The 20,806-nt window shown below is 36.6% G+C and overlaps 1 protein-coding gene and 1 pseudogene across 1 annotated transcript; one reads left to right on the forward strand and one right to left on the reverse strand.

Annotated features, from left to right (window-relative positions):
* The first annotated feature begins 620 nt into the window (after window positions 1-620).
* LOC141418185 (olfactory receptor 4F21-like) lies at window positions 621-20,375 on the forward strand (annotated as a pseudogene).
* Window positions 13,140-14,075, reverse strand: LOC141416861 (olfactory receptor 4F4-like). Its single transcript, XM_074054597.1, has one exon. The coding sequence runs from the start codon at window positions 14,073-14,075 to the stop codon at window positions 13,140-13,142; it is 936 nt and encodes a 311-aa protein (XP_073910698.1).
* Window positions 20,376-20,806: the final 431 nt, after the last annotated feature.

A 20,806-nucleotide genomic window follows, 5' to 3' on the forward strand; every position in this document is an offset into this window, starting at 1 on the left:
GAAATAGGGAGTGTGGATAAAAAGGAGTTTGGATTATGTCAGTGCACATTGCATGCATGTACTGAACTCCACAGCACACACTTTAATGTGCAATTCATACGTGCTTGCCAAAAATACTCTTTTAACTTTAAAAAACAAAAACACAGATGAAATATCCTTAAAAGACTTAGCCTAAAATCTTTACTGCACCAGTGTAATAAGGAATTTGGGGAAGAAAAGTTTGTAAGTTAGTGCAGGAGGATACTGTGGGAATGCATCTGTCTCCTGTGATACTTAGACTGTAAAAACAGAAAAGAGACAAATGAAAATACTTAGAATTTGCCAGCAAAACAAATATAACAAAATGTCTCACCATGGAATAAAAAAGAAGCAAACCAAATGCATCCCACTAATACATTCATAAAATTATTTCTGTTTGTGTAATCCCTTTCCTTGTCATGTTACTACTTCTCTATTTCATTGACTTATTTTGTTAGCCAAGTAAATGTTTACTAACTCCAGATTTTGTACCTAACAGAAGGAGGTATCACAGGTGGGAAATATACTTTAATTCCACTGATCGTGCCCTTTCCCATTTTCTACTGATAGATGGTTTGCAATCAGCTCCTCTGCACAGATGAATGGATGGACTAAATGACTCAGTTGCTGATTTTGTGTTGCTGGTACTCTCTAGTTCTTGGGAAAATATAATTTTTCTCAGATTGACATTCTCCTTGCTCTACTTAGGGATCATTCTGGGAAATCTCTTCATTGTGTTTTTGGTATTGCTGATTCACACTTACAGTCCCGTATGTACTACATATTGACTAACATGTCCCTCCTTGACCTGGGTCTCTCCACCACAGTTCCCAAAATGATCTCAGACCTTTTTAAAGAACACAAAGTCATCTCTTTCCAAAGCTCCATGGTGCAATTATACTTCATCCACATCATGGGAGGAGCAGAGGTGGTGTTACTCACAGCCATGGGATTTGACAGGTGCACAGCAATCTGTCAGCTTCTTCACTACTTAACATCATGAGCCCTAAGAGATGTGCTTCATTTGTAGTTATTAGCTGGGTAACAGGTGTGATCTATGCTATGTCTCAGTTTTCTTTTTTTTTTCTTTTATTATTCATATGTGCATACAAGACTTGGGTCATTTCTCCCCCCTGCCCCCACCCCCTCCACTATTGTTGGTTCAATTTTATTACTTGTTACAGATTGGTTTTTGTGGTTAATATTTTCTTGGCTCAATTTCGGATGGTCATAGGTATCTAGAAATTTGTCTATTTCTTCAAGATTTTCCAATATATTGGAACACAGTTTCTCAAAGTAGTCTCTGATGATTCCCCAATTTCCATGGTATTTGTTGTTATCTGCCCTTTTTTGGTTCTGATTTTACTAATTTGGGTCTTTTCCCGCCTCATTTTAGTCAATTTGCCAGGGGCTTGTCAATCTTGTTTATTTTTTCAAAGAACCAGCTTTATTTTTCCATTGATTCCTTGTATGGTTGTTTGGGTCCCTACTTAATTTCAGCCCTTAGTTTTATTATTTCTTTCCCTATTCTTGTTTTCAATTTTGCTTGCTCTTGCTTTTCTAGGAGATTGAGTTAGGGCATAACTTGTTTACTTGAGATCTTTCTGTCCTTTTAATATATGCACTCATAGCTATGTACTTTCCTCTGAGATTGCCTTTGCTGTGTTCCATAGGTTCCAGTAGGTTGTGTTTTGATTTTCATTAGCTTCCAGGACCTATTTTATTTCCTCTCTTATTTTTGGTATGAACCACTGATAGTGAGCAATGTATTATTCAGCCTCTAATTTTTTGTATGTTTTATGCTGTTGTTTTTATTGTTGTGACCTAGTTTTAGTGCATTGTGATCAGATAAAATGCAGGGAGTTGTTTCTATTTTATTATATTTGCTGAGGTTTGATTGTGTCCTAAGATCGGATCTATTTTGGAGAAAGTTCCATGGGCTGTTGAAAAGAAGGTATACTGTATTGTTGGATGAAATATTCTGAAGATATCAGTTAGGTCCATTTGATGTATGATGTCATTTAATTCTAGGATTTCTTGTTTGTATGACCTATCCATTGGTGATAAAGGGTGCTAAAGTCTTCCACTACCAATGTTTGGAGTCTACCTGTGCTATTAAATCCTTTAGTGTGTGTTTGATGAAATTGGGTGCACTGACATTGGGTGCATTAAAGTGGATAATTATTACTTTTTTATGTATTGCACCTTTTATTAGTATGAAGTGTCCTTCTTTATCTTGTTTGACTAATGTAAGTTCAAAGCCTTCTTTGTCTGATATATGTATTGCTACTCCTGCCTGTTTTAGAGGGCCATTAGCTTGATAAATATTCTTCCAGTCTTTCACCCTAAGCTAGTGTCTATTTCTGTCAATAAGATGTGTCCCTTGTAAACAACAGGTTGTCAGATCTTCCTTTTTAATCCACTTTGCCCACTGGTGTCTTTTGATGGGGGAGTTGAGTCCATTGACATTCAGAGTTAATACAATTAGGTATGTAGTGATTCCTGCCATTTAGTGTTTATTTTGGTTTAAGGATTTGATTGTGTGCAGTTGAGTCAATGCTACTCTCTGATTGCTTTTCTTTTCTTCTCCTGTGGTTTGATGATTCCCATCCTCTCATGGTTTTGCTTGCTTTCATCTTCTGTGTGCAGAATTCCTTGTAGAATCTTCTGTAGTGGTGGATTGGTGGGCATATATGGTTTTAGTGCATGTTTATTGTGGAGGACTTTTATTGCTGTATAAATGTTTAATGATAGTTTTTCTGGGTAGTGTATCCTAGGGTTGAAGTTATTTTCATTCAGTGACTGAAATACCTCACTCCATGCCCTTCTTGCTTTTAAAGTTTCCATTGAGAAATCTGCTGTTATTTTGATGAGTTTACCTTTATATGTTATTTGGTTTTTTTCTCTCTTATAGCCTTCAATAGTATTTCTCTGTTATCTGTGCTTGGTTTTTTGATGATAATATGTCATGGGATTGTTCTATTTTGATCAAGTCTGTTTGGTGTCCTGGAGGATTCCTGTGCCTGAATGGGCAAAGCTTTCTTGAGATTTGGGAAGTTTTCTGCTATTATTTTATTGAATATGTTATGTATCCCTTTGGTTTGCAACTCTTCTTCTTCAATGCCCCCATGGTTCTCAGGTTTGGTCTTTTAATGGAGTCGCTGATCTCTTGGATATTCCTTTCACAGCTCTTGAGTTGTTTGACTAAGATTTCTTCGGTTTTTTTTTTCTTTTATTTCTATTTTATCTTCTAGCTCTGAGATTCTGTTTTCCACTTGTTCTAATCTGCTGGAGTAGCCTTCCACTGGGTTTTTTGTTTACCTATAGGGACTTTTTATTTCCAGGATTTCTGTTTTAATTTTTCTTCTAAGATTTTCCAGTTCTTTGATCTACTACTCTTTTATAATTTGTGTTGTTCTCTTTAATTCATGTATCTCTCTTTTTATAGAGCACTTTGGTGTTTTCTGAGGTCCTTTCTGTGTTCCTTTATTTGCTTCTGTGTCATCTCATGTTCTTTACTTTTGGTGACTTGAAATTTCTTGAGTGTATTTTGTACATTCTGGGTAACCATAATTAATATCTTCTCCATGAAATTCTCAGAGATTTTGTCCCAGATTTCTTCTTGGAGTCTTTTTCTTTTCGGGCATCACTGAGATCCTGAGTTACATTTATCATTATTTTGTCGAGGTGAGGAACTGGGTAACCATTTTTTTTCATTTCCTATTGAATGAATCCTGTATTGAATTTTTTTACTTTGAGCAGAGTGGTTTCCATCCTTTCTTCTTCTTTCTAATGCTCCTCATGGTGCTGTACCACTATATTTTTGGTAGGCTAGTTGATGGATTTTATTGCCTATTTTCTTTCCCTGATTCAATTGTTGTACTGTGGCTGACTTGTTTGTTAGCTAGGTTGATGTACTCTAGCTGACGCTGGTCTGGAGGTGTAATTTAGCATTAACAAGTTCACAGGTTCAACACCAGACCAGTTGTTAACATATTATATAGAAAACCCCATGATGATAATATGTATAAAGAGTAGCAATAGAGAAGGGGTTATGGTTATTAAGCTAGTTAAAGATTATGGTTAACTGGTAAAAGTGGCACTAAAAATGGGTGAGAAAAGGAGTAGGTGAGTGGGTTAATAGGTATGGAGGCTGCTGGGTTTTGTGACCCTTGTGTGTGTTTTGGTGTATTTCTATTGTTATAGTGGAGGGTGTTTGTGTCAGGGATTGCGGGGGTCTGGGGTTTTGTGCAGTTGGTACAGTAGGATAGTCAGCAGGGGGTGAGTATGTAGGAGGGAGGGGTAGTGTGGTGACAGGTTGGGGGAGGTTTGAAGGTGGAGGTGAAGATGAGAAAGAGTGGATGAGAAGGGGCAGAAATAGTAGTTTGGAGGGAGAACAATGGAATGTAGTTTGGAAGAATGAGAGAGTAAAGAGTATGAGAATAGTGATGATGGAGTTAATATTACAGTAATAAAAAAAGATAAAGAAAGAAAGAAACACAATAAAAAATCCCCACCATGTTCAGGTACCTCAGAAAGTTCAGTCTATTAATAAAAGTTCTGGAGTCATTCCTTAGGTGTCCAATTCTGGTATTGGTGTTCAAGCAGAAGCTCTGATGTGGTCTCACCAGGTGACTGGCTTGTGAGTGGCATTTGACCCTTCTGTCCACTAGATTAGTTGGAGTTGTGAGGTGAGGTAAGATTGCCAGCTCATGCGGGGTTGTCAGAGGGTTTTCAACAGGCAGCAGCTGTGTTGCTCTTCAACTGCAGCTTGGTTGGTCAGCTTCTCCCCGACCCCTTCCCAGAGAGCAGCTCTGGTATCAACCTCCTGCCCTGCTGTGGGAGGTTAGTTTATCATTCCATTCCCTCTCTTAGCCCTTATGCCTCACCCAATTTTTGCTGGGTGCCTGCAGCTCCACTAGGCAGTTGGCTTGTTGGCATGCCTCAGTTCTCAGTCTTTGTTGCTTTATGGCACATCCCTGAGAGTGTAGCACTGAGAACTTTTGTTCCTTGCCACACCCCCGACAGTTCAGAAGTGAGAGATCAGCTCTTTGTCCCTCCCATGTTCTCCTGGGCACATTCAGAATTCCACACCTACCTCTTATGTCAGTGTTAACTTACAGTTCATGGTTTATATCTTTCGGTTTTGCTGGGGTGGGTTCAGTCTGGCCAGCAGTTGTGTTGGATTTTTTTCCGGATTGGGATGGAGGAGTGGGTAGGGGAACTGTGTTGTGGTCCCATGATGCTCACTTGTTACTTCTGCATTTCAATGCAGGAAGCTTTTTAGCCAGCTTGTGGGTAGAAATGGAGATGTTGTTTTCACTGCAGCGTGGTGTAAGGAGGCTTTCCATGGGCTATGGGTCCAGGATTTCACAGGGTTTGATTCTGATTGATGCTCTGTTTTCTACTTGTTGGGAGAAGAAGGAAAGAAGAAAAAAAAAGAAAGAGTAATGAGAAGTGGCCAGAGACTTTTTTCCCAGGGCCTGATGCCAGACACACCTTAATGGCTGTACCAGGCAGGATTTTCATGGCTTTTAGGTGTAATTAAAGGCTGAGTTAAGGGTCCATCTTTGAATTTTACCAGGACCTAATGTGATGGTGGTTATTATTTTGGCTTGGAGCAATCAGAATGTGGCTACTGCATCTCAAGGAGGTTTCTGGAGTCACAGAGCTTAGGAGATCTATTCTCTACCTTAGTTGCTATTTTTTCTCGTTATGTAAGTCTATACTTTATATAAAAAACTTTAGTGATAAACAAAAGCTGAAGGAATTAATGAACATCAAACCAGAACTGCATGTTACTTAATCTTATATACAAAAGAGGACGCTAAATGGAAAACATCGGAAAGAATAAATCCCACTAGGTAAGTAGATTAGCAAGTGAGGAATGGGAAAAAGTAAACATCACAAAACAAAAAATGATATGCAATTCTGCATGCAACATCAACCCTGAATGTCAGTGGTCTCAATTCTCCAATCAAGAGATGTGGAATGGTGAGCTGGATTAAAAAGCAATACCCAGTATTTGTTTCTTAGAAAAGGAGCATCTTATTGACAAAGATAAACACTAGGTTAGGGTGCAATGGTGGAAAAAAGATCTCCAAAAAAATGGATTTATATGATACTCATATTTTATAAGTTAGACTTCAAATCAACATTAGTCACAAGAAACAATGCTAGTCTCTTCCTATTAATAATGAGAATAATCCATCAAGAAGAAATAAGTGTTACTATACAAGTACCAAATACTGATGTTACCAGCTTCATTAAATATGTACTGCTGGACTTAAATACACAGATAGGCCCTAAAACACGAACAGTGGCAGACTTCAATAGTCTATTCTCACCAATAGACAGGTCCTTCAGCAAAAAAATATCTGAAACAATTTACACTAATGACCAAATAAACTTAATAGACATCTACAGAGTAGTTCAACTAACCGCAACACAGTATAAACTCTTCTCAGCAGCCCATGGAAAATTCTCCTAAATACATCATATTTTAGGACTTACAGCAAGTCTTAACAAATTTAAGAAGATACAACTAACCTCCTGTATTCTACCAGATTACAAAGGAATAAAACTAGAAACTGACTGCAAAAAGAAACTACAGAAAATTTTCAAATGCATGGAGATGTAAAGTTCATGGTTAAATGACCAGTGGGGTCATTGAAAGAATAAGGGGGAAATTAAAATGTTCCCAGAATCTAATGAGAATAAAAACACAACCTATCAGAGCCTTTGGAGTATAGCAAAGTCAGTGCTGAGAGAAAAGTTGACAGCTTTGAGTATATATGTATATATATATATATATATATATATATATATGTATATATGTATATATATATATATATATATATATATATATGTTTATATTTTACACCATGGAAATATAGAGGATCATCAGAAAATACTTTGAAAACTACAGTGTAAGAAATTGCACAATGTAGAATAAATGGATAAATTTCTAGATTCATATGCTCTGTATAAATTGACTCAAGAGGATAGCACTCTCTTAAAAATATCTGTAACAAGCAAGGAAATTAAAGCAGTAGTCGTCTCCCAACAAAGAAAGCCCAGGACCCTGTGGATTCACTGCTGAATTCTATCAAACCTTTAAGGAAGAACTAACACAATATTCCTCAAACTTTTCCATGAGTTACAAAGGGCAGGAATAAACCAACCTGTTTATATGAATCCAGTATTGTACTCATTCCAAAACTAGGCAAGGATACAATAACAAAAAGGAGAATTATAGATAAAGCACTTTGGTGAGCATGGATGGAAAAATTCTCAATATAATACTTTCAAGTTGAAGTTAACAGCACAAGAAAAGATTTAACATCATGATGAAGTTGGCTTAATTGTAGGGATGTAAAAATGGTTCAACATATGTAAGTCAATGAATGTAATACATTCTGAACAGAAATAAGGGCAATGATCATTTGAATTGATGCCGCAAAAGCCTTTTGTAAGTATTCAACATCCCTTCATGACAAAAGCACTAATGACACTAGCAAAAAGGAAGGATCCCCAAACACAATAAAAGACATATATGACTAACCTACATCCAACATCATATTAAATGGAGGAAACTGAATTCATGTCCTCTAAAGACAAGGATGAGATGAGGCTGATTGTCTCCACATCCTTATTTTTACACATTTGCATTCTTATTCTTCTTGTACTGGAATTCCTAGTCAGAGCAGTAAGTCAATAAACAGAAATAAAAGAAATTCAAATAAGGAAGTAAGAGGTGAAATTACCCTATTCATAGGTGGTATACTATACTTAAAAGATCCTAAAAACTCCAGAAAACTCCTAGATCCTATAAATTCTTTCAGTCACCTAACAGGATACAAAATCAATATGCAATAATCAGTAACTCTGGGGCTGGAGGCATGACTCAAGTGTTAGAGTACTTCTCTAGCAAGCATGAGGCCCTGAATTCAGCTACAGCACTACCAAATGAATCAGTAGCTTTTCTATATACTAACAATTAAGTGATTGAGAAAGAAACTGGAAATACAATTCCTCAAAGCAGGCTCAATTTGTCTAGATATAAACAAAGACAAGGAGGTAAAAGACCTCTACAATGAACAATATAAAACTTTAAAGATAGAAATTGAAGAAGAAACCAGAAGACTGAAAGACATCCCATGTTTACAGTTTGGTAGAATTAATACTGTGAAAATAGTTATTCTATCAAAAGCAACCTATAGTCTCAATGCAATGTCCATCAAATTTCCAATATCATTCTTTATAGAACTAGAAGAGTCAATACTAAAATTCACACAGAAGCATAAGAAACCCCACATAGCAAAAGCAGTCCTGAGCAAAAAGAGTAACATGGGAGGAATCACAGTATCCGACTTCAAATTATACTACAGAGCCATAGTGAGAAAAACAGCATGGTAATGGCACAAAAGCAGACATAAAGACCAATGGAACAGAATAGAAGACCCAGAAATAAAACTACACAGGTACAGCCCCTTTAACACATGGTGCTTGAAAACTGGTTATCTACATGCAGAAGACTGAAACTGGATCCCTAACTCACCTTGAGATCTGAAATTTTGAAACTACTACAGGAAAACATAGGGGAGCTCTGGAAGATACAGGCATAGGTAACCATTTTGTGAGTAGGACTCCAAATACCCAGAAAATAAGAGTAAAAATTGCCATGTAGAACTGTTTCTAATTAAAAAGTTTCTGTAAATCAAAGAAACAATTATCAAAATCAAAAGACAACAAACAATTGAGAGAAAATCTTCAACAGCTATTCAATGAATTAAGGACTAATATCCAGAATATAGAAAGATCTCAAAAATTAAATTGCAAAAGAGCCAAATATTAAATTAATATATGTGTAAAAAGTTGAACACAGTTCTCAGGGGAAATACAAATGATTAACAAATACATGAAAAACATACAAAATTTTAACCATAAAGGAAATACCAATTAAAACTACACTAAAATTACACCTCACCCCAGTCAGAAGGGCTGTCATGAAGAAAGCTAACAAAATGATTGTTGGTAAGGATGCAGCCAAAAGGAACCCTCATACACTGTTGGTGGGAACATAAATCTGTATAACCACTAGGAAATCCACATGGAGACTCCTCAACAAACTAAAAATAGACCTACCTTATGACCCAGCTATACCCTTTTGGTCATATATCTGAAGTAGTTCAACTCAACATACAAGAGAGATATCTGTATACCCATGTTTATTGTAGCTCTGTTCACAAGAACCTAACTGTGGAACCCAACAACTGATGAATAGATAAACAAATATTACTCAGCCATAAAGAAAACTGATATTATGTCATTTTCAGGAAAATGGATGGAACTGGAGATCATGATGTTGTGTGAGATAAGCCAAGTTCAAAATCCAAGTATTGCATCTTTTTGCTCATTTGTGGAATCTAGACCTAATGATGATAATGGAACATAAATAAAAAAGCAGGACACTTTGGGGTAGGGATCAGTGGGAGAAGGGGAGAGGGGAGAAAAGGGTGAAGAGGATCGAAGTCAATTACATATAGCCATAGTTGACAGTGTAGTCAAACCCACCAAACACTTTGGAAAAGGGGGAAGGAGGGAGGAGGGAATGGGAATACAATGCAGGAGTGAACTTCCTCCAAGTGCAAAGTGCACATCTATGGAACCCCCTTATTTTATTGTTTTATACCAATCAAAAATAACAAAAAAATGAAATCATGTCACTTGGTGGAAAATGAATGGGACTAGAGATCATCATGTTAAGTGAGAGAAGTCCAAATCCAAAAGACAGACATGAAAGTGGAAGAGGGACTAGTAGGCATTAGGTCCCAGGGAAGAGGGTGGGGAGACAAGTGTGGGTAATTCATGGGAGAAGCATCTTCAAAAACCTTATGTACACTTACAAAAATGTCACAGTGAAAGCCAATATTTTTAGATTGAATACACACCAATACAAAATATGTTCTTGCTTCAGTAACTGTTTTAATTGTTCGTTTCATGTAAATCTTTAATTTATTGGTGTAACATCACATTATAATTTCTGTAAAGGATGTGGGATCTGTTGAATTTCTTTTTCAGCCCTGGCTTTCATTACTTGTGCTGTTTTCTTTCTCTTCTTATCAGTTTTGTTGGTCTTTGGAAAAACCAATTTGGGATTTATTCATACTTTGAATTTTAAAAAAGCTTCAGTTTTTGATCTTATGTCCTTCTACCTAAGTTTATTTTTTTGAGATGGATACATTATTCATTTATATGAATATTATCCTTTTTTTTTAAATGTAACAATGTCTCTGGGAGAATGAAAGCAACTGTGCCACACATTTTTCTCTATTTTTAAACTTTTACTAGTTTTCAGCTCAAAATGATTCTAAGTTTCCATTGTAATTCTTTTGAAACACAAATTCCTTTAAAGAGAAGCTCATTGAATTGCTGATGAGTTAAATAAAATTCCCATACCTATAGACAGGTTGGACATTAACACATCATTTTAAATCTACATAAACTAAGTATATACTGTAACAAGAGCTTGGTTAAGATGTCCTGTTGTAATATTGTTTCCATAGGCAGGTGAAAGAGGAAGGTATATGCGGTCTTTAAATCACTTAAGAAATACTCTTGACTAATAAGAATAGAGGAATATGTAAATGAGTGCAGGTAAGATAAAGCCACACCATAATATTCCAGGAAGTCACCATATGTTCCCATGCAGGTCTGCAGACAGACATGAGTAATGCTTCCAAAATAATCTGATTTGAGGAAACCATTACTACAGTTATTTATTTGTTTTTGCTACATCAGTTGTAGTGTTATCATGAACCCTTTATTTTTTATGTAGAGAGAAGATAGATTTTAACTATCAGCTTATGAGATATTGGTACAGACATGAGATCCAAGAAATTATGAATTGCTTTTCTATATAAGAATGAAGTAGACATTAAGATTTTGTGAAAATGTGTGCATACACTTTTACTCAGAAAATGACACCAAGTTGTATAGAATATTAAATATTAGAAAATTTAGTTTGTTTTAGAAGACTGTACAATGTTGAAATAAAAGTCTTACCCAATCCAACGCAACTAACAATAAAATAGGCTGCATTTCCATCTCTATTTTACCACACATATGAACCAAAATATACACAAACAGACATATGAGTACATACACATAAAAACAAATGTGTGTACACACATGTTTAACCCACACATATTAAATATGTCACTCGTATGTTTGTGTGTGGTTGTGTGTATTTTGGGAGGAGGTTGTTGTCAGGTGACAGTTTCCTTAGAAAGCAGAAAGTTTCTTTGGTGGGAATGTAGACTAGTACAACCACTCTGGAAAAAAATTTGGAGGCTACTTAAAAAGCTGGACATCTATCTACCATTTGATCCAGCAATACCACTCTTGGGGATATACCCAAAAGACTGTTACTCCAGAGGCACCTGCACATCCATGTTTATTGCGGCACTATTCACAATAGCCAAGTTATGGAAACAGCCAAGATGCCCCAGCACTGACGAATGGATTAAGAAAATGTGGTATCTATACACAATGGAATTTTATGCAGCCATGAAGAAGAACGAAATGTTATCATTCGCTGGTAAATGGATGGAATTGGAGAACATCATTCTGAGTGAGGTTGGCCTGGTCCAAAAGACCAAAAATCGTATGTTCTCCCTCATATGTGGACATTAGATCAAGGGCAAACACAACAAGGGGATTGGACTATGAGCACATGATAAAAGCGAGAGCACACAAGGGAGGGGTGAGGATAGGTAAGACACCTAAAAAACTAGCTAGCATTTGTTGCCCTTAATGCAGAGAAACTAAAGCAGATACCTTAAAGCAACTGAGGCCAATAGGAAAAGGGGACCAGGAACTAGAGAAAAGGTTAGATCAAAAAGAATTAACCTAGAAGGTAACACCCACGCACAGGAAATCAATGTGAGTCAATGCCCTGTATAGCTATCCTTATCTCAACCAGCAAAACCCCTTGTTCCTTCCTATTATTGCTTATACTCTCTCTACAACAAAATTAGAGATAAGGGCAAAATAGTTTCTGCTGGGTATTGAGGGGGGGAGCGGGAGGGGGTGGAGTGGGTGGTAAGGGAGGGGGTGGGGGCAGGGGGGAGAAATAAACCAAGCCTTGTATGCACATATGAATAATAAAAGAAAAATGAAAAAAAAAAAGAAAGCAGAAAGTTTGCTAGGCACATAATCCATAACCACATAGCTATCTGAATTTTGCAGAGAATGGAGAATTGTGCTGTGTTTGTCATTGATGGCTTCTCTTTGGCCGTGGAGATTTATTTTGCTTTGAAACAATGAATCCTTCTCCTTCCACATACTAATAGCTGTCCTTGTTATTTCTTCAAGTAAGATAAAACTGCAATCACAAAATTCATTTAATAACTGAGAAAATATTTCACATTATAAACACTTCTTCCTGTTTATTTAAGGAAAAAAATATTAGAAATGTTGCATTACAGAGGTTCTGTCACAGAGAGCAAGAGTAATTGTATTGTGCTTTGATTCATTCATCATTTTCTTTTCTCCATGGATGCAGAACATTCAAATATCTTATTATCATTTCTAGCTAATTTAGATATGTGATGCTGCAGTTTTAGAAGAGAGAGTACTGAAAACTATGTATTTTGTAAACAATATTATCTAGGCTAATGCCATGCATAGTTTTGGGAACACAAGTAGTGTTCAATAAATTGTGGCAAATGTTATTTTTAGAGCTTTCATTATTATCACCAATGTAAAATCTTTGAACTTACACGTAGGGATATTTATTCAGAAATATAATTTTCTCAAAGGAGCAAGATTCTGTGTATCGTATTTTAGGACATATTTTCATAATGAAAAATATACAAACCTTACATCTGTGAACACTCATAGCTTACAGAAATGCACGCATCATTTATGAAGTTCAATGTAATGATCAAATGTGGCTAACTGGAGTGCACACAGCTGAGTTTCTGATTACAGGAGATACCTCACAAATACACCTTGTGTTCACATGATAATTACCAGTTTCTTTAGGGCATTAATATTATTATTAATTATTATTATTATTATTATTGCAGTACTTAGGGTTGAACTCAAGGCACTAGCTAGGCAAGTGATCTACCACTTAAACCACGACCCAGCCTTGTAATGGCATTCTTAATCTCATTATTTCTAAGTGTGTAAATGGCTGGATTAAGGACAGGTGTGATTATTGTGTAAAACACAGCAAGAAACTTATCCACCCAAGTGATATTGACTGCCCATAGGTAGATGAAAATGCAGGGTCCAAAGAACAGCACCACCACTGTGATGTGGGATGTACAAGTAGAGAGTGCCTTTGATGCACCATTTTTAGAGTAAAGTAAAACAGTTAATAGTATGTAAGTATAGGAGATCATTAAGAGAATGAAAGAAGTTGTTGCATAAATACCACTATTAGAATTTATGACTATTGTTAAAGTGTCAGTATCCACACATGCTAATTTCATCACCAAAGGAATGTCACAGAAAAAGCTATCCACTACTCTGGGTCCACAGAAGGGCAAACCCAGAATTATGACCACTTGAATTATGGAATGCAAAAAGCCAATGATCCATGATACCCAAATTAGCCCAATGCACTTCTGTCTGTCCATGATGCTGCTGTAATGGAGTGGTTTGCAGATGGCCACATAACGGTCATAACCCATTGTCACAAGAATTACCATCTCAGCCCCTCCGAGGAAGTGCACACCGAGGATCTGGATCATACAGCCCCCAAATGAAATGGTTTTACTGTCCTGTAGGAGGTCTGTGGTCAGCTTTGGGGTGGTAACTGAGGAAAGGCAGAAGTCAACAAATGAAAGATTGGCTAACAGGAAGTACATAGGGGAGTGGAGATGATGGTCAGTGAGGATCACTACCACAACAAAAAGGTTACCTACAAAGGTCATCAGGTATATTGTAGAAAATGGCAGGAAGAGGAAGATCTGGAGTTCTTTAGAGGTGCAAAATCCCTGAAAAATAAACTCAGAAACCACAGACTTGTTTGCTTCCTCCATTCAGTACAGTATGATCTACTGAGATGCAAAGAACTGGTGAATTACAGATACCTGGAATAGAAGAAAACACTCAACATTCAAACAAGCAGAAAATATCCAGGTACATCTCTTAGCATTTCATTAAACCTGAAATTTAATATAAGTGTTTCTTGAATTTAAATGCATGCATAGACGTGTGTCAAGACAGACGTACCTAAGTCCAGAGAGGCAGGTCATAAATTGCCCAGAAGAAGTACATTACACACAGGTGTGAAAATGAATATTTTAATTTAAAATGTCAGCAGTAAATGTTCTCCATAAAACATTTTTTGTAAGCATTGAATCTATCTCTTCTATTGGGAATCAGACAGAAATTTCTTCAATGAATAGCTCTAAAATATATTTGAAGCCTCACCCAGAATGGATACAGGGAAGTCATCTAATGACACACTTCAGAAACAAAACACGTAATTCTCCGACATAAATCTATGATAAGTGGATATGCATGAGCAACCTGAATTGAACCAAAGTCTATTACCAACCATGGGAGGAACTGTTATCAAATGTCCTGAGATAGAACATTTGTGTTCAAAAGAGTCCAGAGGCTCAGTGCTCATTCTTAGCATTGTGTATAGTATTTATTGACAGTTTCAATTTCTTCATGTCAGTGTATTTCTGCCAAATCACCCATTTCTTGTCCTGTGCATGCTGTCATACATTGACTCGTCTTGAGCTCTAACTGGTAAGATTTCTTTTCGAGAGTAGGTTGAACAGTAGATGTGTGTCAGCAACTTTGAGTCCTGAATGTCATCACGGGGAATAGAATAGCCTCTATGTTCACTCATATTTAAACTACTCATCCACATTACTTAAATTACTTTAATGATTAATATTTACATTTTAATCCAGAAAAGCAATTCGTTTTTTCCAATTTCTTTCTTCTGTCCTCTATCTCTCCCTCTTTAACTGTTGTCCTTCCTTCAATATTGCTCTCCTTCTTTCCACCTTCCTTTTCTCCCTTACTAATTCTACTCTTCTTTTTGTCTTTATTTATCTTAGTATGTACTTTTTCTTTAGTGACTTTTAGAATGGAAACTGGAAGATCAAAAAGTCAACTATTACCAGATATTATATGCCAGCCTTTGCAACCCACATTAAACATTATACTTTAATAATCATATTTTTGGTCATTTTCAGATGTGAAAATTTAGTTTCCCCAAGTACTACAGTGAGGAGCTGACTGGAATGTAATCTGAGTTCTGTTTGATTCCAAAGCCTCCAACATAACTTTTAAGCTAGAAAAAAATCAAATTGATTTTGAGGAAATTATGTTCACTAGGCTCAAAAGGCCAAAACGTGCATGTTCTTCCCCATATGAGGATTTTAGACCTAAAACAAATGCAGTAATATTATTGGATATGAGCCACACGCTAAGAGGAGAATGTGCACAGGAGGAAAAGGGAAAGGGAATGAAACCTAAAGTTTGAATGTGGTTGATGTGCTTACTTTGAGAAGTGAATAAAATAATCTTAAACTGGCAGAGGCCACTATGGGAAGGGAACTTTGAAGAGGTCTGGCAGAGATGAACCAACTTGGTTGTAATACACACGTGCATAGATGAAATGCTAGGAATCTCTCTGTATAGATGTCTGTGTCTCAAGCTAGCAAAACGCTATGTCTTTCTTATCATCTCAACAAAATTGGAGAACAAGAAGTTGAACAGGTTCTGCCCAGTAGCAGCAGTGTGGGGAGGTGGCTCAAGCAATGTATACACATTTAATTAAACCTAAAGTGATAAAATAAAAAAGAAAACCAGAAAAAATAGTAATATTTTGAAATAAGATGTTTACTCTGTGAAGAAATATGAATGTAGACAAATTTAAATGCCAATAACATTATCAAAAAAGTTCATGTTTATTAAATTTTATTGTCATCATCTTGGGTTATGAATGTTAATATCTGGGTTTTTAAGCTACTCATACACTGTGAAAAATTGGTAGCACAGACAAAACCCAAAAGAGATTTAGAAAATATTTTGGTAAATTAAATGTCCTATAAAATCCATGCCTACCCCACTTAAGGGTCTGAGAATTTGTAAGAATTTATAAGGTCATTGCCTTTTGTAACTGAGAAAAACTACTTTAAGGACTTCATTTGTCTCAAGGATTAGCTGGAAAAACTCCTATAATGTTTTTGTGAAACACATAACTAAATAACACATTCAGAACTCCAAGATCAATGTGGAGCTAAAGATGGTGGTAAACAGAAACTAAAAATTATTCTGAGATTAGTGGATATGAATAAAAGTGAATGTACAAAAATCAGAGATTTCTGAATGTACTTACCTGCAGCAATCACTTCTGAAACCATGTTTCCCCCATAACAAGTTTGAAGATAAATTCCTCCCTACACCTGAAATAATGTCCAACTCCTTTTCTGCTGTGACCTGTGTGTGCAACAGGAAATTCAGCTCAGGTGGCATAAATACAATGAAAAATGTAGTATCTAGGCTGGAAACATTTCGTATCTGTGTTTTATGTGGGGCTAAGTGTTTGGAAAGACTTTTACTTTCACATTCCTTGGGGATCCCTGGCCTCAAACTTCTCCTGAACTGAAGACACAGTGAAATATTGCACCATTTTCAGTGCTGGGCTCAAGATCATTAAAAACTAGTAGAAATGGAAGATAAGAATGCTTAGAGAAAAGATTAAAAATGTTGCTCAGACATGGAGAACTTGGAAACCTTGTACATTTTTGGTAGTAATGTGAAATGGTGTAGAAGTTATCAAAACCTGCAGAAATTCACTGGAAAAAAATCCTTTCACTGTGTGTACATACTTATTTTGAAGAGATACTGACTTCTGTGTTCATTGAAATATTATGAACAATGGTTATGATATTAAACTACTTAGGTGTCTATGGACATATGAACCAACAGAAAAAATGTGGCATATACATATTATGAGGCGTTATTGGACCTTGCACAGGAAATACTTCCATTCGTAACAACATGAATGAATGTTAAGGACACCTACTAAGTGAGATAAACCTGTCAAGGAAACAATGTGTGATTCCACTTATATGAAGATTCAAATAATTAAAGTCATAGAAGCAGAGAATAGGATAGTGGTTTCCATAGCTGAGGGAGGAGGGAAATAGGTATTCAGTGTTGCAAGGATTTTTTTTTTCTTATTATTTCATTTTATTCTTCCTTTTAAAAAATCTTCTCATTTTACATTTGCACATTGTTTGGGCCACCACTCCCTGCCCCTTCCCCCTGGAGCTTCTGGGCAGAAACCTGTTCTGCCTTCTTGTTCTCTGATTTTGTTGAAGAGAAAACATAAGAGATACAAGAAAGACAGCATTTTTGCTAGCTTGAGATAAAGATAACTGTACAAAGAGATTCCTAGCTTTGCTTCCATGCACTTGTGTATTACAACGTACATTGGTTCATCTCTGTCTGACCTCTGCACTACTTCCTGGTCACCTTCTCATAGTGGCCACTGCCAGTTTAAGATTACTTTTTTGCTCCTCTATATTAAGCACATCAAAAACTTTCAAGTTTTAGGTTTCCTTTCCTTTCCTTATTTCTCTTGTGCACATTCTTGCCTTAGTGTGTAACCCATGTCCAATAATATTACTGCATTTGTTTTATGCCTATTATCTGCATATGAGAGAGAACATATGATTTTGGCCTTCTGAGCCTGGCTAACTTCACTTAAGATGATGTTCTCCAGTTCCATCCATTTACTTGTGAATGACAAAATTTTGTTCTTTTTCGTGGCCAAGTAAAATTCCATAATACCACCACATTTTCTTAATCCATTCATTGGTAGTGGGGCATCTTGACTTTTTTCCATATCTTGGCTATTTTGAATAGTGCTGCAATAAACATGGGTGTGCAGGTGCTTTGAAATAACCTGAGTCGCATTCCTTCGGGCATATCCCTAGGAGTGGTATTGCTGGATCATATGGCAGATCTATGTTTAATTTTTAAAGAAGCCTCCATACTGTTTTTCAAAGAGGTTGAAATAGCTTACTTTCCCAGCAGCAGTGTATGAGGGTTCCGTTTATCCCCCATCTTCACCAACATTTGTTGTTGTTGGTTTCTTTGATGCTAACTGTTCTACCAGGGGTGAGGTAGAATCATACTGTGGTTTTGATTTGCATTTCCTTTATTGCCAGGAATGATGAGCATTTTTTCACGTGTTTTTTTTTTTTTTTTTTTTTGTCCATTTGGATTTCTTCCTTTGAAAAATTTTTGTTTCGTTCAGTTTTCCACTTCTTTTTTGGCTCATTGATTTTGGGGGAGTTTAGTTTTTTTAAACTCCCTGTATATTCTGGATATCAGCCCTTTGTCTGATGTGTAGCTAGCAAATATTTCTCCCACTCTGTGGGTGTTCTCCTCGGTTTAAAAACCATTTCTTTTTTTGTGCAGAATCATTTTAATTTCATGTAGTCCCATTTGTCCATCTTTTCTCTTAGTTGCTGGGCTCCTGGAGTTCTACTGGGAAAGTCCTTGCCTATACCTACTGCTTCTAGATTATTCCCTGCTCTTTGGTGTGTTAACTTCACAGTTTCAGGTCTGATATTAAGGTCCTTAATCCACTTTGAATTGATACTAGTACAGGGATATGGCATGAATCTAGTTTCAGTTTTCTGCAGGCAGATAACCACTTTTACCAAGAACATTCGTTGAAGAGGTTATCTTTTTTCCATTGTATATTTTTGGCACCTTTGTCAAAAATAAGGTGGGCATAGCTGTGTGGATTCATATCTGGGTCCTCTATTCCGTTCCATTGGTCTTCATATCTGTTTTTGTGCCAGTATCATGCTGTTTTTATTGCTATGACTCTGCATTGCAGTTTGAAGTCAGTTGTGCTACCTCCAGCATTGCTCATTTAGTTCAGTATTTCCTTGGCTATTTGTAGTCTTTTGTGTTTCCAAATGAACTTTATTTTTTTTTTCTTTTATTATTCATATGTGCATACAAGCCTTGGGTCATTTCTCCCCCCTGCCCCCACCCCCTCCCTTACCACCCACTCCGCCCCCTCCCTCTCCCCCACCCCCTCAATACCCAGCAGAAACTATTTTGCCCTTATTTATAATTTTGTTGTAGAGAGAATATAAGCCATAATAGGAAGGAACAAGGGTTTTTGCTGGTTGAGATAAGGATAGCTATACAGGGCGTTGACTCACATTGATTTCCTGTGCGTGTGTGTTACCTTCTGGGTTAATTCTTTTTGATCTAACCTTTTCTCTAGTTCCTGGTCCCCTTTTCCTATTGGCCTCAGTTGCTTTTAAGGTATCTACTTTGGTTTCTCTGTGTTAAGGGCAACAAATGCTAAGCTAACTTTTTAGGTGTCTTACCTATCCTCACCCCTCCCTTGCGTGCTCTCGCTTTTATCACGTGCTCAAAGTCCAATCCCATTGTTGTGTTTGCCCTTGATCTAATGTCCACATATGAGGGAGAACATACGATTTTTGGTCTTTTGGACCAGGCCAACCTCACTCAGAATGATGTTCTCCAATTCCATCCATTTACCAGCGGATGATAACATTTTGTTCTTCTTCATGGCTGCGTAAAATTCCATTGTGTATAGATACCACATATTCTTAATCCATTCATCAGTGGTGGGTCATCTTGGCTGTTTCCATAACTTGGCTATTGTGAATAGTGCTGCAATAAACATGGGTGTGTAGGTGCCTCTGGAGTAACCTGTGTCACAGTCTTTTGGGTATATCCCCAAGAGTGGTATTGCTGGATCAAATGGTAGATCAATGTCTACCTTTTTAAGTAGCCTCTAAATTTTTTTCCAGAGTGGTTGTTATTAACTTTCTTTTATTGTGGTCCCAATAAAATAGACAGCTTTTATTGTGACTTCCCCAGGATTATAAAACTTGCTTGCACAGATGGAGAAAAGTTTGAGTTTTCTGATGCTGACAACACTGGCTTCATGAATATGGGCACCTTTTTCCTGCTTTTCCTTTTACGCCTTTACTTTGGTCACTGTTTGGAAACATTCTGCATAGGACTTGTCAGTTTATCAGCTCACACCACTGTGGTTGTTCTTTTTTTCACCCCAAGCATATTTTTCTGTTTGGCCATTCCCCATATCATCAATTAACAAATAGTTGTTTATTGTAGAATTTGCTATTAATCCTGCCTTGGATCCTATCATCTATACACTAAGAAATCGAGATAAAAAAAGAGCAATACAAAGATTAAGCAAGTTTGGTCATTATGACAGGCTGCTGACTAAATTTGGCTTTGAACTTCTAAGACTATACATCCACTTGACTTTGGCGCATCTCCACTGAGTCACCTGCTGTGTCACATGGGCAACTGAAGAGAACAGATGTCTACTCCTCTACTCCTACACACCATTTACTCATTGCTTTTACTAATGTGTGAAATAAAATCTTAGAGAAGCAATCATATTGTTTTATTATCTAACATGACCATTTGAACATAAGAAAGGTTATAATGTCATCCATTTATTTCCCTATAAGGATTGCAATGTTACTTTTTGAATAAAAGGAATCATCAAATCAATCCTTATGCATATTTTTGAAGAGAAGTTATATTGATCACTTAAGTTTGGTTCCCTCATAAGTAAAACAAATGATACATTTGAATACAGATGATTTTTTAGAAGCCAACATTTCACAACATCAGTGTGGGGATGATTCCAAGAAGGGAGACATACCTGTGTTGGCAAACGTTACTATAATGCAAGCCTATGGTGTCA

Source organism: Castor canadensis, chromosome 2 (assembly GCF_047511655.1).
Source record: "Castor canadensis chromosome 2, mCasCan1.hap1v2, whole genome shotgun sequence".
In the NCBI taxonomy this organism is placed as follows: domain Eukaryota; kingdom Metazoa; phylum Chordata; class Mammalia; order Rodentia; family Castoridae; genus Castor; species Castor canadensis.

What these genes read in the sequence shown, in the direction of transcription:
- LOC141416861 (XM_074054597.1), bottom strand. Translation starts at nt 14,075, where the DNA reads ATGGAGGAAGCAAACAAGTCTGTGGTTTCTGAGTTTATTTTTCAGGGA.